This window comes from Miscanthus floridulus, chromosome 11 (assembly GCF_019320115.1).
Source record: "Miscanthus floridulus cultivar M001 chromosome 11, ASM1932011v1, whole genome shotgun sequence".
Lineage (NCBI taxonomy): Eukaryota > Viridiplantae > Streptophyta > Magnoliopsida > Poales > Poaceae > Miscanthus > Miscanthus floridulus.
The window spans coordinates 77,537,245-77,563,932 of record NC_089590.1 but is presented as its reverse complement, the minus strand read 5'-3'; the positions used below and the strand labels follow the sequence as shown (position 1 = coordinate 77,563,932).

The window sequence follows — 26,688 nt, the reverse complement described above, 5'->3', positions numbered from 1 at the left end:
CTCGTACCTCGTGAGAAGGGAACATGGTTAGATAAAAGTGGAACACAAGCAATGATTTGTATACTAATTACAACATGACCTAGTAACATTTTTTTACTGTCAACGAGGGGATTACTCCCCACCTGGTTATGTATTATGGCGCTTCAAATGGCCCACTGCAATTGTTAAAGGATTACAAGGTTTGAGCTCAGGGAAGGAAAACACAAAACAGGCAGGCGCAACAACAAACGCCTGCATCTCGTGTGCAAGGAGGCAAGCAGCTGTCGCAGGTTTTGCTCTTGACGCCTGAAGACCACAGCGTTCCTGCGCTTCCATAGTTGCCAGCAGCACAGCGCTATGAACATCCCAAACTGCTTATTTGGCAGTCGGCTATAGGGCAGACAGTAGTGTGCAAAGCACTGACCTAGTAACTATTATTTTTCACAAAAAAACAAACTCTGTTTATATCCAGTAAAATTCTATCAAAATGTGCCCGACTAATAGAAATATAAACAGGCACGAAGGTTCTTATGGAAGTGTCTGCAATACAATACAATACAATACAACAGTTTATTGTGTTTTCTTGTGGTGATCATGCAGGTCCCTTTAGTTTTTTATTAGTTGTTTTTTCTACTATGTTTTCTCCTAGTGAATTTGAGGACATGGCTAATCTGTTTATAGACTGAGGTCTGCAGGACGCTAAGTCGCTTGTCTTTTTTCTTATATTCTACCTTCTAATATAATTGCAACAAATCTCTTGCTGTCCTTTTGAACAAATAGTTTCAGTTTGAATCGCGCCTACTTTGATCGAACATCCTTTTTTTATACGTTTTCTCCTTTCTTTTTCCTCACATGCAAGTGCATGTAAATTCTTTCTCCGTTCAAATTATAAGTCGTTTTAATTTTTTTTAGATACACATAATTTGCTATGTGCCTACTATCTAGACATAATTTGGAGGTGGGAGTACATTTTTTTTGCTAATATAATGAGATACACAGCATCTTCACAAATTTGATCAAAAAACGGTATGAACGTTACAATTGTTGAATTTAATTTCTATCTTAAACTGTTGAAACGAGGTACCAAGCAGAGCTTCATGAGCCTAGTGCTGGAGAGAAGTTTTTTATATTTATATTTCTAACTATTTACGTCTTTATTCGAGCTACATGTGTCACATTGTTTGCTTATCTGGTAAGTGGCTAGAAGCTAAACTAATACTGCATTCAACAATTCAAGTTATACGATATGAATAAAAAGAATAAAGCATTTTCAAGAATCATGAAACACCTGACTTGTACCGGTAGAACAATAAATTTTCATGAACAAAATAAATTAAATATAACATGAAAAACCCATCTCTAGTCTGGAAAATAAATCCTTAGGACACTAACACCGTCTCCAATATTACACTTTGAGTCTTTGACCAGGATATCTTTAAGAATGTATTATTTTAAATAGACAAAATGTGTGGAATGAAGAAGTATGCCTTATGACAAATCTAGCAACATCAACACCATATTATCAATCTATATTATACTTTATTATTTAGTGATGATAAAACCTCAAATAGTTGATTTCAAACCAAACTAATTATATTTGTGGTGAGGAATATATTATTGGAACAATAAAAAATAGTATAGCTAAAAATGTATATTATTGGAAAATGAAAATCCTAGAACAATTGAATTGTACTAATAGAACAAATTTTCATGAATGAATATAACATGGAAATATGGAATAAACCTATGGAACAACCAAAATATATGTACAATACCATAGAACATTTCAAAATCTCTTGGAAAAATAATTATACTAGCAAAACAATGAAATTGTCACAAATGGAACAATTCAGAGTATGACATGAGAAAATAGAATTTTGTCTATTGGAACTAATTGAAATATATGGCATATCTATGTCTATATCTATTAATAAAGAGGCAAAATTTTTAGGCCATTTCTTTTCTTCATCCATCCATTTTTTTTTCGTCCATCTCTCCCTAACTATAGGTAGTCGAGGTATAGACTTATGACCATAGATAGTTAGGACAAATAGATCTTCTCCGAACCTGAATAAACTAAATAGGAATAGGAATCCTAATTTAAATAAAAAATAAATTAGACAAAATCTTATTTTACTTCCCGCTCCGTCTCCTATCTATGTACCTAACGGAGTCCAATCGGCCGGATGCCTGTTTCCGTACGTTCCGTTTTTTCCCCTTCAAGTGCACGTTTTTATTTTTCCTATTTATTGGCTGGCCCCATATTGAGGTGAGAGCACACGTTCTCTCTCTCTCTTTTTATATATATTTTCTCCCTTTCCCTTATCGTTTTTTGTCATGTCGGTTCCTCTATTTCTTTATTACAAACTCGTGTTTAGATTTCTCATAATTTTTTTTCTTTTTTCCATGTTCAAGTAATAAATATGAAAATAGAAATAGAAAGACAAATAACAATATAACAATAAAGAATATATTCAAGAGAGCATGTTCTTTTTCCTATTTATTGGCTGGTCCCGTATAGAGCAGAGAGCACACGTTCTCTCTTTTTTATATTTTTTGTTCTCCCTTTCCCCTATGGTCGGTTCCTATATTTCTTTGTTACAAACTCGTGTTTGGATTTCTCATGTTTTTTTCTTTTTTCCATGTTCAAGTAATAGCTATGAAAATAGAAATAGAAAGACGACTAACAATATAATAATGAATATATATATATATATATGTATATATATATATATATATATATATATATATATATATATATTCACACACACACACCTTATAATATTAAAGAGTCAAAAATTATGTCGTAATAATTTTCTTCTTGCATCTTCTATCAAACTCGGTTTGTTCCCCGCGTCACCCGACTCCATCGTGTTTTACTGGTTTTTCACACAGTCCACGGTTTCCTTCATTTTTTCTTCGTCTCAATTTTTCCCCGAGCCTAAACATGGGCCCAGCTCGTTGGCCTCGCGCGTTTCACCATCAGTGCGCCCACCCGCCTTCGCACACGCTCCTCAAAGTCTGTTATGTCGGCCCTGTGCACTACACCATGCCCGCGCCTTGTTGGCTTTGCGCCCTCACCACGCCACGCAACCTGATCCGAGCCCCGCTAGATATGCATGCACAGAGAGCCCTGGACTCTCTAGGCCACACCGGTCGCACGTGCCCCGTGAAATGGAGAACCACCCGTGGCCCGTGCACAACTATTCCAATGAAGATGGACGACTTCGTTTCGCTGAAATTTGGCGGCGGCTGCTGCTAATGCTGATTTGTTGTGAGAGGAAAACAATGTTCCTTCGCTGAAAAGTACTGCTAAAGTAGTGCTGAAAATAGGGCATAACCCGTGTGTTTGTAAGATGCTTTAAAGGTATCAATACATATCATCATCGAGGAAGTCGATACATATTGTCGTCGACGGATTCAAAGACGATAGAACTGTGATTGTGAGTGTTGACGGTAGTTAATGTTAATCACAAACTGTCAATACACCTTGCATAAATGACTAAAATGGATCATCAATATAAACTTAGGGGTTTTAACTAACAAGTTCCATGCGTTTTGGTGAATCTGTGTTTTCAGCAAGATTTAATCAGAAAACCACCAAGGAGGACCTATTTGTCAAAGAAAATCACGCTTATCCACGATGGTACCTACGTGGGAAGACTCTAGAAGACTCCAGAGGGTACTCCACCGAAACAGGGCCTGAGCCACTACCATGTGGGGCCGGTCGGCCCCACCTCTTGGCCGTCCAGCCTGTGGGCCCCTCCTATCAGCCTCCCGTTGCTATATCGGTTCTCCGCCGCCTCTAGGATCACATCTACGCCGTCCTTTTAAGTTGGTTTGATCCGAGGGTCTAGTATTCTTGAAGGGCCCTATATATATCTGCCTGTACCCCCTCCAGAAGAAAGCCATGCATTTGATCCTGAGAGCCTGAAGACCAGAAACCCTAATTCATATTTCCACCAGGATCAGAGCTAGCAATTAAGAGAAGATTAGTCCTCGATAGGATTTAGTCTTGTATTAGAGATATAGAGATAGAGTGAGAGGAAAGAGTTTTGGAGGAGTTCTGGCCTATCGGTGCTCTCTATACGGCTTGTACCCTGGCGGACTCAAGTTCTTCATGAGCTTACTTCTGAGATTTCTCTGGTAATCATCTTCTAATTAAGTAAGCATCTTGTTCATATTATCTTAAGGTTTGCAACTCTTTTTTAAGTACTTTAATCTTTGTAGCTCCTAGATTAAAGTAGTATTCGTAGTGTAAGCGTGGTGCTGAGACTCGGTTACTCGTGGATGTACCCTACTTTTTAGATCAGTGGTAGCTCACGAGGGTGACTCTTATAGCCTCGTTGAATCCTTTATAGTTCACCTCCCGTTAGTAGGCCTAGCAGGACCTTGTTGCTATAGGAAACATACTCTATCTGTGTTTTCTTTAGTAATATCCCCAGAATTGAACAATAGAAGACAAAGCTTACCGAAGTTAGAACTAGAAGACCTTTGTGATCTCCTTTATACTCCTATTATCTAGCCTTGATTGTGAAGTTGGGTTAAGTTAGATTTAGTTATTCTCACACACGTTTCCTTGAGTTCGATATAAAACTAGGATACTTCCGGTGAAGTGCTACATTGGTATAATATCCATGTGCTTGTAGATTATTCTGTGTGCGTTAATATATACCAACAGTGAGAAAGGTGTTAAAAACTTAAGAGTGAAAACAACCTGTTGCAACGCATGGGCACTTTTGCTAATCTAATATTAAAAGGAGAAATCCCTCTTTTTTGGTCCCACTAATCATGCGCGTATTTTAGTGCTCTATGGACTACCTTTTTCCCCATGGCCATCGTCGTGCCATTGGTGACTGCCCTTTCCTGACCTGTCACGACAAGATCTCCAATGACTACCTGAAAATGCATTTAATCCTATCGTGGGTTTGGGTGAATGAGTGATAATAGAAACAAAAGTCTAATAAGATTTACAAAGTATTTCAATGATTATTGTTGGATTTAATTGGGTTTGTCCAATTTATTCAGTAATTAAATCAAAGGAAATTCCAAGATTAAAGTTAATGCTAGGTGTAATTTGTTGGGTGCTTTATGCAGTGTAACTTATGGTTTGATGAGTTTTATGTGCATGATGACCATTATGTGATAGTGGTTCATGATGTATGTCTTAGTGGTTTCCGTTACTAGTAACTGACAATCGATTTATCAGTTTCATGAGTTACTAGTAACAGATTCTGCCATGATGGACATTACCTTTTCATGTGCTCATCTCTTCACTTTCGTCTTCCTTTGTTCCTGCATAAAAGGGGCACTCATTCTCTTGTTCCCGAGAGTTGAGAACACATAGCCAGAACACCGTCGCGCTGCTATTGTGCTGCTATCTACCATGCCCATCCCGGTTCCTGCGCGCACATGAATAGGGAGAGCAGGCCTCTGAAACCAGCGTCGTTCATGAGTTCATCTACTCGAGTGAAGACCAACAATTAGGTTTTTGGGGAGCGACTATGCGACTGCTCGATCGTACGATAACCTCATCTTCTTCTCAGCGTTCATGGCGGCAGCGAGATATCGACACTGCATCGAGCGAGATGACTACTCCAATAGGTGCTATGTCGACTAGCACAATCGGTTCTGGTGCCGCTGGGTATGTTGTAGTTCATCCCCTATTTTCAGCGATTAAAATCATGATAATTAGTATCGTCTACATGTTTGTGACACTTAGATCACACGTAAACATGTCTAATGTCACCAACATTTTGATAATATTTTTCTGGATTAAACTGGTACTGAAATTGCCTAATTTTCTAACAATCCAAAAACATGATAGGCATTTTTGGTAGTCGGCTTTGCGAGTATGCTGAAACCAAATATTTTTTAGGGCACACATTACAAGAGGTGACGTCAAAGATGCATATTATGGTTGTCGGGTTCATAAACCCAGGGTCCCTCATGGATCGGCTTCCCAACAAAAGCTCGGCCCAGCAGACAACATTACGAACAACGCGCAGTGCATGGGCCGGCCCAAAACACCTAAACGACGAGCCAGAAGGACAATCCAATCTCTGACCGGAAGGCCTGGTCGAGGAGGAACGACGCCCGCTTCTGACTCTGGCCTGCCTCTCCGACCGAAAGGCCTCACGAAGAAGGAACAACGCTCGCTTTGGGCACCGGCCCACCTCTAGACGACCTCTCCGACCAGAAGGCCTGGCCAAAACACTAGTTCTAACTCCAACCCGCTTCTCTGATCGGGAATGCGCCGAACCCCTACTTATAGCTCCTCTCCGACTGACACAATTAGAGCCGACTGGGACCGACCGATCGGGGACGCCCGCTCGGTAAGGACCAGGAAACGGATGGAGAAAGTAAGGTAGGGCACTTAAGTCAACCACAATACCAAGGACCGTACCCTATACACCTGTAGGACAGTACCCTGCAACCTTCCTGGCTTGACAGAACCCAAGCAGTGTTGTAGGCACCGATATTTCCCCTACAGTGTTGTGGGCGCCATCAACTCCCATACTGAACAAACACGGTAAGGCTCCCCCACATGCCTCTAGGGCATCAACAGTGTTGTGGGCACCGACATTTACCATACCAGGCAAACATGGTAAAAACCCCTTGCATACCTCTAGGTATCTACAATATGGCAAGCACCGACGTCTGCCATACCTGAAGAAGAAGACGCAACCTTCCATGTGCATCTGACATTAAACAGTATTGTGGGCGCCTACCATCATCTTGTACCCACCGACGTGGGTAGCAAGACTTAGCAGCATATGTACTCTCTCTCTCTCTCACTTGTAAGGCCATCCACTTCATCTATAAAAGGGGATCCGCTCTCTTCCAACAAAGGGATCGATCAAGTTCACTAGTACACAACAACAGAACTACTAGGTTCAAACCTCGAGCACACGCTCAAACACTTAGCACATAGTGGAGCTCCCATCACTCTTGGCCCCTCAGACCAGAGTCCGACCGACCCTCTTATACCCCCCATCTTTCTCCTTCTCGTTTGTAACCCCATTGCAAACTTCGAGCACATGGGCTCAGGAATAAAGTCACCTACCGACTCAAACTGGACGTAGGGCACATTACCTGAACTAGTATAAACCCTATGTCATTGAGTGCTAGACCACCTCCTATCACAACATACGATAAAACTACAAATATTTATATGTTGGTCACTTTCTGCAGCGACAATGGTTGACTGCTATGCATTGCTACTTTGTTGCCGAACCTAGATCAGTTGAACCGCATACTCCTAAGAAGGAGCGTGCGTTCTAAGACACTGATACTACGTTCAAGGGGTCAATAATTAGCATGCTAGGAGACTCCATAGTAGATGCATTTGTGACTCTGAAAACTGGTAAAGAGATGTGGGATGCACTTGAGGCCAAATATGGAGCATCTGACGCTGGTAGTGAGTTATATGTCATGGAGCAGTTTCATGACTACAGGATGGTTGATGATTGTTCTGTAGTAGAACAAGCTCATGAGATACAAACACTGGCAAAAGAACTCAAGAATTTTGGTATTGTGCTACCGGACAAGTTTGTGGTAGGTTGCATTGTTGCTATGCTACCACAAGCTTGGACATACTTTGCTACTTCTCTGAGACATAAAAGAAAGGAGTTTGGCATTGCCGATCTCATTGGCTCTTTAGATGTTGAATAGAAGGCGAGAGCTAAGGATGTCCATGGTAAGAAAATTGTTGAGGGAAATTCTACTGCCCATGTGGTACAAAAAAATCCTCAAAATTCCCACAAGAAGAAATTCAAGCAAGAACTCAAACAAAAGATCACTACTCCTTTTAAGAAGAAGAAGAACAAGGAGAAACGCAATTGCTACACCTACAGCAATCCTGGGCATTATGCTAAGGATTGTGAGGAGAGCAAATGGAGGCCTAAGAAATGTCTTCAAACATGATTGAGGCTGATGAAGGAACATTGAGGTACGGTAATTTATTACCTATAGTTCTTTGAATTTGTTGTTCAACTGATTGGTGGGTTGACACATGCGCCAATATTCATGTGTGTGCTGATATTTCTCTGTTTTCTTCTTATCATGTTGGGTGGACTTCCTCCTTATTGATGGGGAATGGAGCACGTGCTGCTATTCGTGGTGTTAGTACAGTCGATCTGAAGCTTACTTCTAGAAAGACCGTGCAATTGAAGAACATGCAACATGTTCCCTCAATAAGAAAGAATTTAATTAGTGGTTCATTGCTATATCGAGATGGCTATAAACTTGTGTTTGAGTCTAATAAGTGCATACTTTTGAAGTATGGAACCTTTGTGGATAAAGGCTATGAGAGCGGAGGCTTGTTCCGCTTGTCTTTAACTGATGCTTGTTTTAATTCTGTGAACCATGTGAGCCATGATAATGAGACAAATGTTTGGCATTCACGTCTCTGTCATATAAATTTTGGTTGTATGACTCGTTTAGCTAGTATGAATTTAATCCTAAAATTTGATTTGGTCAAAATTTCTAAATGCCATGTATGCGTGCAATTGAAGCAACCTCACAAGCCTCACAAGGCTGCTGTGGCGAGAGACTTGGCACCGTTAGAACTAATCCATTCTGATTTGTGTGAAATGAATGGCGAGTTGACCAAAGATGGCAAAAGATATTTCATGGCATTTATAGATGATTGCACTAGGTTTTGCTACATGTATCTGTTAAAATCAAAAGATGAAGCATTAAATTATTTTAAGATCTATAAAGTTAAGATAGAAAACCAACTTGAGAAGAAAATTAAACAATTGTGGTATGATCATGGGGGAATAATATTTCTGAAATGAGTTTTCTGAATTTTGGGTGGAGCATGGTGTTATTCATGAGAGGACATCGCCATACTCACCACAATCCAATGGGATTGCCAAGAGAAAGAACCACAATCTAACTGAGTTGGTTAATGCCATGTTAGAGACAACGGGGCTATCTAAGGAATGGTGGGGTGAGGCAATTTTGACAACATGTCATGTCCTAAATAGGGTGCCCACAAAGAACAAAGAAATTACACCATTCGAGGAATGGGAGAAGAAGAGATTAAATCTTTCTTACCTATGAACATGAGGTTGTTTGGCAAAGGTGAATGTACCAATGAACAAGAAGCGAAAGTTTGGACAAGAAACCATTGATTGTGTCTTTCTCGGTTATGCTATTCACAACGTGGGTTATAAATTTTTAATAATAAATTCTGAAGTGCCTGATGTGAATGTTGGTACTATCATGGAATCTAGAGATGCTATATTTTTTGAGAGTGAATTTCCTATGAAAAATACACCTAGCACTTCTAGTCATGAATCTATTTTATTACCTGAGTTGCATGAACCGACAGAACATGCTAATGTTGAAACCCATGTGAAAAATCATGAGGAGAATAATAATATAGTCACTCGAAAGAGTAAGAGACGGAGGACTGCAAAGTCCTTTGGTGAAGACTATATTATATACCTCGTGAATGATACTCCTAAAACCATAAAAGACTCATATTCATCTCTTGACGCTGACTTATGGAAGGAAGTTGTTCAGAGTAAGATGGACTTTGTTATGTCTAATGGACCTTGGGAGGTTATTGATCGTCCTTACGGGTGCAAACCTATGGGATGTAAACGGGTGTTCAAGAAAAAGCTTAGGCCTGATGGTACTATTAAGAAGTACAAGGAGAGGCTTATGGCTAAGGGTTATACCCAAAAAGAAGGCAGAGATTATTTCGATACCAGTTGCCTGTCTAACGACTATACGAGTGTTACTTTTCTTGGCTGCCTCACATGGTCTTCTCATTCATCAGATGGACGCTAAGACAACTTTCTTGAATGCAGAGCTTGAGGAAGAGATCTATATGGATCAGCCAGATGGATTTGTAGCAAATGGTCAAGAGGGAAAAGTGTGTAAATTATTAAAATCTTTGTATGGCCTAAAGCAAGCACCTTAGCAGTGGCACAAGAGGTTCGATAGAACTTTGACATCAGCCGGCTTTGTTGTGAATGAAGCTGATAAATGTGTTTATTATTGGTATGGTGGGGGAGAAGGTGTGATCTTGTGCTTATATGTGGATGATATACTAAACTTTGGAAATAATATCAATGTGATTAAGGAAGTGAAAGATTTTTTGTCTAGTAACTTTGAAATAAAAGACTTGGGAGATGCTGATGTTATTCTTAACATAAAGCTACTAAGAGAAGGAAATGGTGGGGTAACGCTTTTACAATCCCATTATGTGGAAAATGTGTTGAGTCGCTTTGGATACAGTGACTGCACACCTGTTTCAACTCCTTATGACCCAAGTGTGCTACTAAGGAAAAATCATAGAATAGCACGAGATCAATTGAGATATTCTTAAATTATTTGCTCGCTTATGTATTTAGCTAGCGCAACGAGGCCTAACATCTCATTTGCTATGAGCAAACTCAGCCAGTTTGTTTTAAATCAAGAAGATGATCATTGGCCTGCTCTTGAGAGGGTATTACACTATCTAAAAGGGACTATGAGCTATGGCATTCACTATAACGGGTATCCAAGGGTACTAGAGGGTTATTATGATGCAAATTGGATATATGATGCTTATAAGATTTATGCCACGAGTGGATATGTGTACTTACTTGGAGGTGGCATTGTTTCTTGGAAGTCTTGCAAGTAGACCGTCTTAACGAGGTCAATAATGGAAGCAGAACTTGCAACATTATATACTGCCACTGTTGAGGCCGAGTGGTTTTGTGAACTCCTTATGGATTTACCTGTGGTTGAAAAACCAATACCGGCTATTTCCATAAACTTTGATAATAAGACCGATAATCAAAGTGAATAGTTCTAGGGATAACATGAAGTCTACAAGGCATGTGAAGAGGCGGTTAAAATTTGTCAGAAAACTGAGAAACTCCAGAGTAATAGCGTTGGACTATGTCCATATATCTAAGAATCTGGTAGATCAATTCACAAAGGGTCTGTCATGTAATGTGATAGATAGTGCGTCGAGGGAGATGGGCTTGAGACCCATGTGAAGTCATTCCATAGTGGTAACATGTCCTATGTGATCGGAGATCCCGTGAAGTAGCATGGTGAAACAAGCTAGTGGTTGATTGATGGAGAAATCCTTTGAAATAAGGTCCATATCGTTTGAGATGCACATTTCTCCTATTCTGTATGGCAGGATGATATAAACATTAATATGATCCGAGTGGCTTATTTAAGTAGAGATGTCGGCCTACAGGACATCTTAGAAGGAACACACCCATATGAGTTTGACTGCTAGTCACAGTCTATGAGACGTGGGTAATCTTTAGATACTCATAAAAGGCCCAGGAGTTTGATTTATATGCTCCAACCAGAGGGGATGCTTTAGGCAGCCTTGTATTAGTAAAGGACTTAGGTGAAACTTATTTTGCACAAAACTGTCAATTCAAGGCGTAGTCCATTGTTCAGTTGCGAAGAAGCGTAACCTCTATTCTAGGTGGATGTTCAACTTAATAGACTCCACCGAAAAACTAGTATATCAAACATCAGCAAAACTGAGAGCATTTTTCTTTATCTTGGAATTTGGTGGGGATTGTTGGGTTTAATTGGGTTTGTCCAATTTATTCAGCAATTAAATCAAAGGAAATTTCAATATTAAAGTTAATGCTAGGTGTAATTTGTTGGGTGCTTTTATGCAGTGTAACTTACGGTTTGAAGAGTTTTATGTGCATGATAACTATTATGTGATAGTGGTTTATGATGTATGTCTTAGTGGTTTCCATTACAAGTAACTGACAATTGATTTGTCATTTTCATGAGTTACTAGTAACAGATTCGGCCACGATGGACATTACCTTTTCATGCGCTTGTCTATTCACTTTCATCTTCCTTTGTTGTTGCATAAAAGGGGCACTCATTCTCTTGTTCGCGAGAGTTGAGAACACATAGCCAGAATACTGTCGCGCTGCTGTTGTGCTGCTATCTGCCATCCCTGTCCTAGTTCTTGCGCGCACAGGAATAGGGAGAGCAGGCCTCTGAAACTGGCGCCGTTCGAGAGTTCATCTAATTAGGTGAAGACCGCCAATCAGGTTTTTGGGGGAGCGACCACATGATTGCTCGATTGTATGACAACCTCATCTTCTTCTTGGTGTTCTTGGCGGCAGCGGGAGATCGATACTGCATCCTCTCTGCACTACATCGAGCGGCATGACTACTCCACAAGGCGCTATGTCGACTAGCGGATTTTTTTATTTTTAACACTTTTTGTAAACTAATTTTAAATCTAACACTATTTTTTTTCAAAACTAACCCTTTTGGCCGCGCCTATTACCATGGTGCGGCGAAACGCCTGTGCCGCGCCATGCGGTGGCGCAGCAGGAGGATGACGTGGCGACGACCGGGGATGCTGACCAGTGACGTGGCAGGGTCTGCCGTGCCACCGATCTTGGCGCGACAGTGACGCACCACGGCGCATGGCATAGTAGGACCAGATAAATATCATGAGCGAGCCTGCCCGTCCACCCGCATGCGCGTAGCACCCCACCGCCAGCGCCCGCAAGCACCCAGACGGCCGCCCGCATGCGCCCGCCCACTCCTACCACGCAGCTCCCGCGCCGGTCACGCCACGAACACCGGCGCGTCATGGCCACCCGCTCATTTCAAGGTACCTCCCTCTCAATTTCATGTTATTATGATTGTTATTGATTTAGGATAGTTAGTGATTTAGGATAGTTAGGTTAGTGATTTAGGATAGTTAGTGATTTAGGATAGTTAGGGTTTTATGATTGTTATTGATTTATGATAGTTAGTGATTTAGTATAGTTAGTGATTTAGGATAGTTAGGGTTAGTGATTTAGGATAGTTAGGTTAGTGAATTTGTTTGTTTAGGTAGGTAGTTTTTAGGTTTGAGGCTGTGTGTTGTAGTATAGTTAAGGTTTGGTTAGGTAGTTAGGGTTTAGGTTACTGTTAGTTAGGATTTTGGGTTTAGGGATTGATTAGGTATTTATTATTTAGTTTATAGTTAGTTATTTAGTTAGGGATTTTGGGTATAGATACTAGTTTTCAAGTGTCAGTACTTAGTAGTACGTGATACATCGATTTGGATGACTTGATGAAGTTTCGTCAAATGCTTATTTTCGTAGTGAAGTTGTTTAACATGTCTGTTAATGTTACTTTGAATATATACATGTGCTTTTATATTGTGTTCGTATTGCATAACAAGTAGTTCAAATTTTACAATGCTACATAATGTTAATTTGAATATTGTTAATTTGAATACTCTAACCCTTTGTTTATCAATTTGTAACAGGATGGCCCCTCCCACGCAACACCTGTTGTATCCCATTCTTGAGGTGGAGTACGACGACCAGCATCGAGCACACATCTTGAGTGACACCGACGCAGAGGTGGCCTTGCCTCCTTTGAGGCCCCGCACGCACATCAGGGCGCACCAGTGGGACGAGCGTTACGCGTCGTATATATGGCGTGCTGGCTTCCTCGAGTTTGTCCGTGTTGTCAACTACGGTCTTCCGCCCCTTGACCCAGCACTACTTACTGCAGCTGTAGATAGGTGCGAGTGCCTTCTTTGTACGCAAATATTCTTATAACAAATTTGAGTCAACTAACAGTCATTCTATTCTTATAATAGGTGGAGGCCTGAGATCCACAAGTTTCAACTACCTTGCGACGAGATGACCTTGACCATGTAGGACGTGAAGTCTATCTTTGACCTTTGGTTGGGGGGACTTCCAGTGACGAGTATAGTTGACAACGATCACTAGAGGGAGCTGGTGCCTCAGTTCACTAGCTTTCTTCCACCGGACGACGAGGTTTCAAAGAAAAATAAGTGAGCAATTCAAGCCTATTTAATACTTGCATTGCTTTCCTGCAGCCATCGGGTCTCATTTTCTTTAGTGAATTTTAGGAAAAGTTCTGGTGTTTCGTTGTCTTGGATCACAGAGCATTTTGATTACTTGGACCCACAGAGAGGATGCTTAGATCGATAGGTTCGCTAGAGTGTGGCTCTGGCACTTTCTTGGTGCTTTCCTCTTCCTAGATGCCTCGGGCAACACCATCAGTTGGATCTTTCTTGACATACTACGCCAGCTGTGGGAGAACATAATGGCATACAACTGGGGCAGCGCAGTCCTGGCATGGACGTATCGACAGCTATGCATTGCTTGTCGTCGCACCTCAGGGTATGCGAATCTTGGGGGTTGCTCCTACCTATTCCAGGTTTGGTGTTGAGAACGATGGCCCGTTGGGAGGCCCCTTAATACTGGTTTACCGTAAGTACTTCGGTTCACTATATTCTTCGATGCAGTTACATATGATGAAATTATTAATGGATAATTTATTATCGTGTTCAATGCAGTAATAGAACGGGCAGGATACACTCCCTACAGCTCTGTATATCTGGACGGAAGCAGAGTTAGTTAGAGGGAATGTGAGGCACAAGTATAGGGAGTACACAGACGGTCTCGATGTCCTGACACAGCACCAAGTTACGCTATTTTTACTATCATACACGTGTCTTGTTCGATGTACACTATATCACAACCTAACTCAATTACAAAATGTTCAGGTGCATTGGTGTCCTTGGGATGCTCCGGAGCTCGAGTACTATCTTAGTCCTATCACTAGGGACGAGTCAGACGAGTATCACTGCAACGTCCCTCTTATTTTCTTCCACATGGTCGAGATTCACTTGCCCATTAGGGTCTGCAGATAGTTTGGAAGAATGACAGGTTACCCACCACCGCTTTACTCCACCAACCAAGAATTGCACAGGTGCGTTATCGATTAATAACAAAGCTATAATTTAGAGGTGTGTGTGGTACAACTAACGATGTTTTGTTGTAGGTATGACCACAGGAAGAGGTGCAAGACCAAGGATTGGCGCGTGACACACAATGTGCACATCCACTTGTGGCAGAACAGGGAACGATAGCCGATCCATGCGGGTCCTCCACACAACCAGCGCACCTTCGATGAGTACCTCAGGTGGCTTCACAGGTGTACGAGGACACATATCAAGCCCCCGTACACTGAGGAGGTGATTGACGAAGACTCAGAGGAAGATGTGATCGAAGATTTGTACAACGTTGCCACTAGGGAGGACACAGCTACAGAGAGCCCCGCTTCAAAGATACATGGTAAGATACTTGAATGGTACAATTTGTTATCTATTTAGTATTAAGTATGTGTACTAAAACTATCCAACCGTGTTTCTGTACCCAGGCGACACAATTGTCAAGGATGTCCAACGAAGCAGCGTTCCGGCTTCACGAGTCTAGAGGGCAGGGCCAGGCGTTCTCGAGGCTTTTGTGGAGGTAAACATAAACTTGTTCATTCCAAAAACGTTTCTTTAGTGTATATGCGTTTGGGAAATGCACTAACTTTAACGTCTATTTATGTAGAAGGTGAAGAGCTGTAGGAAGCTAGCTCAGAAGTTGAGTTGCATGGACACTCTTGGGTGGAACCGCCACTCCCGGTGCGGTCGGGTGGCACGTTTTCAGCCTCTTTGAGAACACAAGCCGGCTCTTCTCAACCAGTGATAGGTGCTACTTCCGCAGTGCGTACACCACCACATCATAGCGCTGGGAAGGGCCCTGCAACCGAGGACGACGATGACCCCCAGGCTTCCGTAGACAGCACGACCAGTGGGACGATTAGCCATAGGACGAGATCAGCATGTCTCAGCTAGGTGGTGCCCCGCTTGATACCCAAGGAGCCTCACAGGTACTAACAAAGGTAGTTTCTTTAAATACGTAGGCTCCATAAACTAACGATTATAAAGATTATAAGTAGTCGTGTATATCATATACTTACAGGATATGAGCCGTACGCACCGACAACGCGACCACACCGACGTTGGCTACACTCCCAATGTGTTGCCAACAAATCCGAAGAGACAGAGGCGTCCGAGTGATCCTTACACTCCTGGGTCTTAGTTTGTTAGGTCGAACGAATATTGGCGTCTGAAACTTGTAGGCTTAGTTGGTTATGTTATGTCGAACTTATGTCAAACCAATGAAAATATTATATGGCAGCTTGTCAACTTGCGCACGGACTTCATTTATTTGCTTCATATTCGTTTCAATGCGTCGCGGCAGCACTGCCGGCGAGATTAAGTAGCAAATAGTTCGGGAACCGACAGTCCTGGCGTATCTCGACGCCGGAGGCCGGCATTTTGACCTCGATCCTCCCAAGCTTGGTCATCGCCGCCACGAAATCGCCGAAGAAGGCACCCTGGTTAGACGCGCAGTAGTCGACCATGCTACGCGACCTCATGTCAGACTAGAGCACCTGGTCGGAGCCCACCGGTGAGGGGTCGAGGAAGCCGGGGTCCATGGTTGCGTCACTGCCGATCCTCACCGACAGCAGCCGATCTTCTGTCTGCGTCCAGGTACTACCGCGCCATGCATCGTGGCGCGTCACTGCCGCGCCAAGATAGGTGGCGCGGCAGACCCTACCACATCACCAGTCAGCAGTCCCGGTCGTCGCCACGTTAGCCTCCTGCCGCGCCAGCATGATGGCAATAGGCGCGGCCAAAAGTGTTAGTTTTGAAGAAAAAAAACAGTGTTAGATTTAAAATTAGTGACAAAAAGTGTTAAAAATAAAAAAAAAATCACTAACGTAACTGGTTCTAGTGCCGTGGGGTATGTTGTAGTTCATCCCCTATTTTCAGCGATTAAAATCCCAATAATTAGTATTGTCTACATGTTTTTTACACTTAGATCATACGTGCACATATGTGATATCACCAATATTTTGATAATATTTTTCTGGATTAAACTGGTACTGAAATTGCCTAATTTTCTAACAATTATTATGATGCAAGATCCAAATTGAAAATGGTGATAACCTAATTTCATACACCATATGAAGACTACGGCAAAAAGGGAATAAATTTGGAAGCATCATTTTTTATGAATTCTTTTGAATTTATCTTGAGTTTTAGGAAATGTGTACTATGAACTATAAAGGTTTGTCGAAATCTAATTACTTGCAGGTGGCAGGTTCGAATATGATGAAGGGCAATTTTTACAGGTTGTAGCATTAGTCTAGTTTTTTTCGAGGGTTTTATTCTAGAGAATAGCTAAACAAAAAATTCTAGAAAACATTTTTGGTAATCTCTTGGAGTTGTTAACATAGCACTGGATCAACACTTTTTTTTCATGCAATGGACCCATCTTACGGAAACACAATGGATGGCACGAATATGTTCTGTTCGCTTGTCTTATAATCCATACTTTTCAGCTTGTTTTTTCAGCCGGAATAATGTTTTTCTCTCACAACAAATCAGCCGGAACAGTGTTTCGGCTTGTTTTTTCAGCGAACGGGGCCTAATCTCCATGGGGCCTGTTTGAACCCCTTCTGTCCCAAAACGTCGTAAATAAAAACATTTTAATTCTGAAATGTAACTATGTCCTTGGAATTGCAAGAAATAAAATGAAAATAAAGACAAATGCTTCCAGAATATGTCACCTTTTCTGCCTCCACCATAGGCATCCCTGGCTGCACCAGCCACGTCTGAACGCTGCCTATTCTGGTCATTTCATCAACACTCAAACCTCATTGTTTACAGCATGCATGTTCCAGTCAGTGCCGGTCCTAGGATTTTAAGGGCCCTCCGACGATTTCATCGTAACGGCCCTCTTGATCATGTATAAAATCTTATAATATATATGCGCTAATTTTACTTGCAAACCGAAAGTAAATTCAATAACATATTTTTAATTTAACATGTCTGATAATTATCGAGGAACAATATAGATTAAGGAATATATTTGTAGATGTATGATAATTATCGAGAAATAATGTAGATTAAAAAAATAATATATTTGTTTTCTTTTCTCACCCATGACAAATATTTCTTAGGTAACATTATAAAATTCTAACATGTAAATTAGAAGAAAAATATGACTATATGGGTACAAAGTACTAGAAGTCTAGAATACTATACAAATAATTAATTTGAATTAAAAATAAAAAAGAAAAAAAATACCTTGGGCCTAAACAACTAATTGGTGATCGCAATTCATAAGAAGTAAAGAATCAAGATGTCGTCGTCGTGGAGCCATGCCTGGTCGCCGTCCTCGTGCGCCGTGTCCGTGTCTCCGGTAGTCTAGCTCTTCGCGGCGGCGTGGCTCGCCAGCTCCACGCGTGTAAGGCGCACGTCCCGAACTCACGATCAGAGTGTATTGTGTGCAGCGTGACTCCTCGCCTCCTCTCTACCCGAGGGCCGTGGGGAAAGGAAACTAGGAAATAAATGTCAATGTTGTCCTTTTGGACCGCCTAACCAGTTCTATGTCTCTCTTCTTATGAGTTTGCTAATACCTAATAGACTATAGGACCTGAGGGTTTGTATACCTAGGCTTGGACCTCTTCTCTGCTTGGGCCCTCGGCCGTCGCACCTCGTGACCTACCCTTAGGGCCGGCACCGGTTCCGGTGCCACCACCTGTGGTCATGTTCATCAAATTGAAACCAAATTGGTGCTCATCGTCATGGGTGGAGCTAGGATCCAGACATAAGGGGGGCCAACCCATGAAACCGCCGAGTATCAAAATAATAATACTAATCATGGAATGACAAAATAAATATGAATATATGTAATATATATTGATTAAATCATAACGTGTATATATAGTATATTCGGTAATACAAAAGAAATGTACTTCAGTTACATCTCAACTAATTTGAATTTAGCTCAACTAGATCATAGGCGTTCGGCTGGTACATTTTCAGCTTGTTTCAGCTTATTCTCTCTCATAGAACACTATTAAATCATTCAAAACCATCCGAAAATCACTGTACACTGCACCCGCCGAACACTCCACCATCCAAAATCATGTTCTTCTCGATCTAAACTACCATAGAATCCGTGGGTAACATCATAACATGACATTTGTTTCATTTAGTCTTTTAGAATTAGCCAACCTTTAAGAGATGATTTGTGAATGGAGAAAACAACAAAAACAAAAAAAGGCCATGTTCGTTTCTTTTATAATTTATCATTTTCAGCTTGTTTTTTTAGTCGAAACAGTATTTTTCTCTCACAAGAAATCAGCCAGAACAGTGTTTCGACTATTTTTTTCAGCAAAGCAACCGGAGCCAAACAAACTAATTTGACCAATAGGGTGTTAGTGCAATGACACGAGTGCATTATCTTTCCACCACTTCCTGGACTCTTGCTCCGCACAGCTCTCCTGTAACGGCCGAAGTGGCGAAGTGCCACTGAACAGGAACAACAGAGCGTGAGCGACGATGGCGTGGGCGCGTGGCCCGGTATCCATTGGCCGATTCGCAGCTTTGCATCGCCGGAGAGGGCGCGGAGTCACTAAGCGATCCGCGGATTACCGATCAAGTCGAAGAGACAGAGGGGGGCGTCTATAGCCTGTTCGCTTGCTCGTAAACGATCGTAAATTTTCAGCCAGAAACAGTATTTTTCTCTCACACCAAACCAGCCAGCAGTAAATAATCCACGATACGATACAGCCTTCCGAACAGGCTATAAAATTCTTATCACATCGAATGTTTGATACATATATTGAGTATTAAATATAGACTAATTACAAAACTAATTACATAACTTGTGACTAATTTACGAGACGAATCTTTTAAGCCTAAGCAGTCTATGATTTGACAACGTGGTGCTACAGTAAACGTATGCTAATGACAGATTAATTAGGCTTAAAAAATTATCTCGTAAATTAGCCTCAATCTATGTAATTGATTTTATAATTAATCTATATTTAATACTCTTTATTAATATCTAAACATTCGATGTGACCGAAATTTTAGGAGCGACTAGATAACCGAACACCTCCAGAGTCGCAGCGCCAACGCCCAACGACGTGAAGAGGAGACATGACTGTTGGTTTCCTCAATTGGGCCAATATTGTTAATTGGGCTTAATAGCCTGAATTTTGTTTGAACAATTCAAGCTTTTGCCTGTACCTGTTCGGCGGTGGGCTGCAACTGCAGCAGTGCAGCCATCCAATAGCAACAGTGCACAAGACATCCAACCAGTAGCTGCCACGTCAGCAACAGCACATGCAGCAGCAGCCAACATTACCCTTACTAAAAGGCCTTGCTACGTTTGAGACATGATTGATGACGCTGTGCAAATTCATGATTGATGACGCTGTGCAAATTAAAGGCCTATGAGCGTCCAGTTGCAAGCTGCAAATATAGTAAAATGCAATAGAGGTCCATTAACTTTCGCTGGGGTGTCATTTAGGTGCATAAACTTTAAAACTGCATTTTTGGGTCATAAACTTTCGTTTAGTGTCATCTAGGTCCATCAACTTTAAAACTATATTTTTGGTCCATGAACTTTTAAAATGGTTCACTACAGGTCCAAGCATGCATGCATGCACGTTGGCTTCGGACTCCGGTCTTTGCACACGTACAGTAGCCACTGCACGGATCTCCGGCGGCAGCGCCACGCATGGACCTCACACGTAGCACGCCACGCAGCGGCGCCGCCGCAGGCCGACCCCGCAGAGGGAGACCAGCCAGGGCCAGCGTCCGTCGCTGTGGGGCAGTGGCTGCCCTGTGTTGTGCCCGCCCGCCCACGTGAGCCCAAGCCGCAAGGCTCCAGCGTCGCGCCCTCAAAGTGGAACATCAGCTTGGGCAACCCCGGCCTGTCCCCAGACGACGGCAGTACGAAGCAGATGGGATCGGCGTCCGTCGTCGCGTTGCTGGCCTCCGCAGGGGGCAGCTTTACCTGGGAGACAAACGCGGCCCGGAGGCGCCGGTAAACCTGGAGCGGTAGCGTCGTGAAGGAGGTGCCGGAGTCGATGATCATCCCGCCGGTTCCATTGTTCGTCAACGCGAAAGCGGACTCCGGCACCTGCAGCCTCGTGGACCCGACGGTGATGCCCTTCAGCGACAGGTAGTAGAAAGATGGAATTTTGGGGCTCTGGATTAGCGGGGTGGTCTGCACGGCGCCACCTGTGCTGCTGTAGAGGTTCGCCGGCTGGCCCAGCAGGACGGGGCTGGGCGCCGATCCCGTGATGTCGGTGAAGCAGTAGGAGAAGTTGTCGACCTTGATCTGCGATGGCAGGGACAGGGAGCCGCGGCCGAACCCAGCGATGCCGGTCTCGTTGGACGTAAAGATCCCACTGTTGTTGTGGCCGCAGCCGAAGGACAGGCCGGGCACGGCCGTGGCCGTGCGCCCATCAACGGCCACGAACGTGAACGTGTCCGCGTCGAGCTGTCCGTTGGTCGTCGAGTTGTCACCGTAGGAGTAGGTGTACAAGCACGTCTCGTTGCCGCAGGAGAGCTCCTGGAACGTGGAGGAGAGGGAGGGGTCGAAGTACGGGAAGGCCTGGTGGAAGCAGGAAATGCAGGATAGGCACTGCGTCCACGTGAGGTCGCTGCGCGTGTCCAGCGTCAGCTGCACGGGCTGCGGCGGCGTGCCGATGCCCAAGTGCATCAGGTACTCCGTGCTGGGACTGGGACTGGGGTCACTGCCGTTGCACTGCCCCGGGGTGCGTCACTGGGGCACTCGTTGAGGAGCTGGCGAGGAACCGCGCGGCGCGTGCCTTGCTACGCCGCGTCATGCGCTGCAGCAGCTCGCGGCGAGTCCGTCCGCGCCCGGCAGCAGCGCGAGCACCATGGGATAGGCAGTTGCCTCCTCGTCCTTGTCCGGCCACGCGATGGGGTCGCACCTGTACACCCGCCACGGCCGCCGGCGCCGCAGCTTCATCACGGAGCTGACCGTTTCCAGGAACACCTTCTCGGCCAGCACGATCACCGACATGGCCGTGCACAGCAGCACCGCGGCCCGGAGCAGCGGCACGAGCAGCCCGGCCCTGACCTCCGCCCACGCCTGGAGCAGCGGCACGAGCAACCCGAGCTGGAGGCGGCCGTGATCTGCGTGACCAGCCACGACGAGCAGTCCGTGGACGAGCGGCGGCGGCGAGTGCAGGCATGGCTGCACCGACGCAAAAGACCGGAGGCCGAAGCCAACGTGCATGCATGCATGCGTGGACCTGCAGTGAATCATTTTAAAAGTTCATAGACCAAAAATGTAGTTTCAAAGTTGATGGATCTAAATGACACCAAACGAAAGTTAATGAACCCAAAAATGCAGTTTCAAAGTTGATGGACCTAGATGACACCACAGCGAAAATTAATGGACCTCCAGTGCATTTTACTCCTGCAAATATTACTAAAATCCAACGGGCTAGATGTCTAGTAGCTGGAGGCTAGTTACAAGATGAGCCATCACTAAATCCATGTGTATAGATGTGGCTAATTGCAAGATGTGGAATGGAATCAATAAAAATCCCTTGGGCAACTACGGCCGGTAAATTGGAGAAAAAGTAACTAAAACTCCACAGTCAACGCTCTTAAGACTTGTTTGGGTGCATTCCAATCTACATTGACAATACGACTAACTGGAGAAAAAATCACTAAAACCCCATATATAGCTAACCTTTAAGGCCTGTTGGTGCACTCTAATCCACGTGGACAACAGGCACCGTTATCTACAACGACAATACGTGACTTCCGGCCATCCCTTCCGCTATGTGGCTGTGTCACAATGGATTTGCCGACGGCGTCGACCAGAGCTTCCGATCCCGATTGCGGCGTGCTCTAGTCCTGCCGACTTCGAGGACGGCTGCGAGATGCCCTACTTCCTATATATAATATATATATATATATATATATATATATATATATATATAGGGAGAGGATATTCAGCAGCCGGCTACAAAATAAGTTATTCTGTAGCCACCTCTATTTACCATAATTTTATATACTAATTTACCATAATGTCAATACATATTTACAATAGTTGGGTTACTATAACACATGAGAATATTTACCATAATGTTATAGTAAACCACTTAGTAAGGAGTTACTGTAAATTAACATAGTAATTATCATAACTCAAAGTGGCTACAGAATAAGTTATTCTATGGCCAACTACAGAATAGTAGTTCTATATATATATATATATATATATATATATATATATATATATATATATATATATATATATATATATATATATATATATATATATATATATATATATATATATATATATACACCAGTTAGAATAAATCTATAGTCACACAACAAATGCCTGCTCCATAGTTATGACCTATGCTATATCCACACCCAAGAATGCACCCAAAAAATATAACACCATCAAAACGGATGCACTAGATTATCTCTTAGTCATTCTCTCTCATTACTCATCCAAATCCGACGGCTCATGTTTATTGTGTCTGCCCCCTCCTTCCTTCATCTGCAGTGCCGCATCTCCCACACCCGCGCCCGGAGGCCGGCTCACCGAAGCCAGAGTTCGATTCCTCAGAACTTGACCTGTCTTTTTTTCCGTGGAAATAAAAAAAATACCGCCCCTCCCTCTCTTTCCCGAGGCGGCGGCGGGGGCAGGGCGACGGCGCCCCAGCGAGAGCAAGCCCCGGCGGCCCTTCCTTCCTCACCCCCACTGCGAGCGCCTCCCCCTCTCCCTCCGGCGTTTGCACGGCCAGTCGGCCCCTCGTGCGCGGGGAACGGTGTCGGGGAAGGCGAAGGAGGCGGCGGCTCCGATGACCTCGACCTTGATCCACTCGAGGAAGGCCCAGATGCGCCGAGGAGGCTGTGGATCGGGCCTTCGTGGCGACTACCTCCACTCATCCATCCTCGCCCCGGAGGTAGCCGGCCCAAAGGCGCGGCGGGCCTGGAGGGGCGCCCCAGCGATTGCCGTCGCCACCCCATCCCTACCCCACCGAGGCAGCGAGGCCGACGCCTGATCCGGAGTCCGGTCCTGTCACGACGCCGCTGGTGGCGAGATGATGGACACTGCACGGAGAGCCACCAGAAAATATGCCGTGATGGGTTCCTTGCCTCCATAACCAACACTGTGTCGCCATTCGCCAATGGGCCACTCTCCTCGATTCTCCACCAGAAGGTGCGGCGGCCCTCCCTTGCTCTTTTCCTCATGATATGATCTGCCGGTTCGTTAGGGCCTGGGTGTCCAAGTGGTCTCGATCTAACAAGTTAAGATCTGATTTTCTCCTTGTCTGTGTGTGCGGTTTGAAGGTTTCTAGCGATGGAGTTGGTGCCTTCTCCACAAAACTATTGAATAATCCTTTCATCAATATTCCAGTGCAAATGCATGAGCGAGGTAGCCATACATATACTAACATCTTTTCTTTTCCTCCTGTTTTTGTTTTTAGATTTTGTCACCGACACCTCAGGATAAGCATTGCAGTGCTCTAACTGGTATTGATTTGCAGTTGCAGCGCTCCTATTTTTGATAGATCTCTGATTGATTGATGCTCATTTTAGATTTTGAGTCGAGTTTAGGTTCATACGAGCATCTCCAAGAGACTCTTTATATCTTTCCTAATTTACAGGAATAGAGATTTTGGTGATCCAGCATACGCTATATGATTATATATATGTCTGTTCAGATGTTATTTAGCTTTTTAATTTCTTTGGAAACACTGAAATAACATCTTGCCGGCAATGAATACGAAGATAACTCTCCCCTGCAACTTATATTTACTGAAGATTTACTAATTACGTGATGGCTTGGAAATTCTTGCCAAATAACTGATCCAGCTTTGGCATTTTTTGCTACCCTGAGAGAAGACCAAGATTTTTTTATTTAAATTATGCTGCCCTGAAAGTTGTAGGTTGTTTTTGTGCTTTCTGGAGGAGAAAAGATAGCTACAATGCAAGTTCTTGGCATTTTCCATATAGGGAAATAAGCGAGCAGTCAAAACCATATGTCATTTCTTAAATTAGATGTCTGCAGCAGGCTATGGTGGCGTCAGTATTAGCTCTACAGAGTTGAGTAAGTCTTAGCTTCACATTGATGCAACCTACATGTTACTGGATGGAATTATGATATATTGGATCACAGCCAGTTTAGGGGCATTGGAGAAGGCATGAAGTTTTTCTCTGTACAAGCCATTAATTATGAAATATTCAAATGACCTAAACAACCTTCTCAGTTTGTGCTGGCACTTCCGGAATTATACACCCTTTCATCTAAATTTATGATGACTTTTCTAAATTTGAAGATGGAAGAACATTTTGCAGCTTCTGAAAAATTGAATATGGGAGAAGATTTTGCAGCTTCTGAAAATTTCAGTGAGCCAAGGGTGTAGTTTAGCCCATTTGGACTCGGGGGTTTTGTGTGTTTGTGATTTTCACATCTAACCTACTGTAGAACCTTTTTTTCAGGTTTCTGAAGAACAGCCCAGAGGGTAAGGTGCATGTGTATAACGGTGGTGATAGCAAATGGATTGCTAATTCTGATGTGATCACCCAAATCATTGAGTAGAAGTACCCAACTCCATCTCTGATCACCCCTCCAGAATATGCATCAGTGTAGTAAGATGTCTTGCTCATATCCATCTTACTTGGGAAGTAGCTAGACTGTGTATAAATTCCTAGGGAATTTAAAATATTTTAATGTGAAATCTTCATGTTCCAAGCGGGACCTAAGTTCAACCGGTGCTTGTTTCTGAAGATCCTTGCTATATATTTAGCCCTGTAATTTTTTTTTGTTAAAAGCTTGAGGGCTTTTTTTTAAAAAAAAAGCTTGAGTGCTTAGTAAGATTGACATTCAACTCTGAGGTGCCTTGTGTTCATATAGTTGTTGGTTCATAGTTCAAACGCCTGATGTATCACAATTCTAACAGTATTTTTGGTTAGAACCTTGTACTTGTAATTTTCATAGGAGATACCTCCTAAAGGAAAAAAGGAAGTAATGCATTTCTCAGGTATATACAGATCATAAGTTTTAGTGGGAAGCAGCTGCACAATCTGTCATGCAATTGATTTTTAACCTGCAAAATACTTGTAAATTGCAAGATTTCCATCTTCTTTATTAGGACTGTTTTTAAAGACTGCTATTTTGCTGTCAACTTTATTAGGACTGTTTTTAAAGACCGCTATTTTACTGTCAATATACAGGCAATTCTCAGAATGTCAACATTCAGCATCACAAGGACTTGTAAACCAAACCATAGCACGGGCAATATAATATTCCTTAAATTAGATGGCTCCAGCAGCCTATGGTTTTGCTCTCTCAGGTTTCATCAATTCCTCGGTTCTAACTCTGATACATGCACTTGGCTGCCTCTTGCAGGTGTGACTTCCCTGCAGACGCTTCAGAGCCCCGACAACTCGGTCCAGCAAGATTTCTACACAAATCAAATCACAGATTTTCTCACCCTCAAAGCAGCAACTGTCTGAATGAAGATCCCCGCCTTCCATTTGCATATGCAGCATCGAGCATTTTTTTGTAACAGATAAGGAAACACAACGGATAGTTTTATTTTTCACTGTTGTGTAATCATGAGATATCTTCATGTGAACATCAGTCATCCACAGATCATGAGGATGCCAAGAATCTGCTACTATTACTTATTATAGTGCCGAGTGCAAAGTATACTGGATGATTACCTGATCGTTTATTTTATCACAAGGAGCATTTTTTTCTTACTGCAATTTTTAATAAGAATTAATCCTTATATGGAAGTATCTTTTCTCAATACACCATATCAACAACTAAAAATTGCACGGTTTCACATCACATTGGAATTGGAACTCACTGAATTACAGGACCAATACTCCTATGACCACAAGCACTTGGGAGTCATTGCAAGGGGGCTTGATTTGTTAGCAAACCATAAAACAAACTTTGGCCAGACTTCTCGGAGCAGCTTCCACTCCTCTCTCTATTCGATTGTTTTCATGTGCATCCTGAA

At 43.0% G+C, this 26,688-nt stretch overlaps 1 protein-coding gene across 1 annotated transcript; it reads right to left on the bottom strand.

The window, feature by feature from the left end:
- Positions 1 to 20,291: 20,291 nt before the first annotated feature.
- Positions 20,292 to 21,923, bottom strand: LOC136492251 (aspartic proteinase nepenthesin-1-like). The gene is made up of 3 exons (XM_066488334.1): positions 21,666 to 21,923; positions 21,440 to 21,615; positions 20,292 to 21,405 (listed from the first exon to the last, which is right to left on the bottom strand). Exons 1-3 carry the CDS (start codon positions 21,921 to 21,923, stop codon positions 20,292 to 20,294), a joined length of 1,548 nt encoding a protein of 515 aa, XP_066344431.1.
- Positions 21,924 to 26,688: the final 4,765 nt, after the last annotated feature.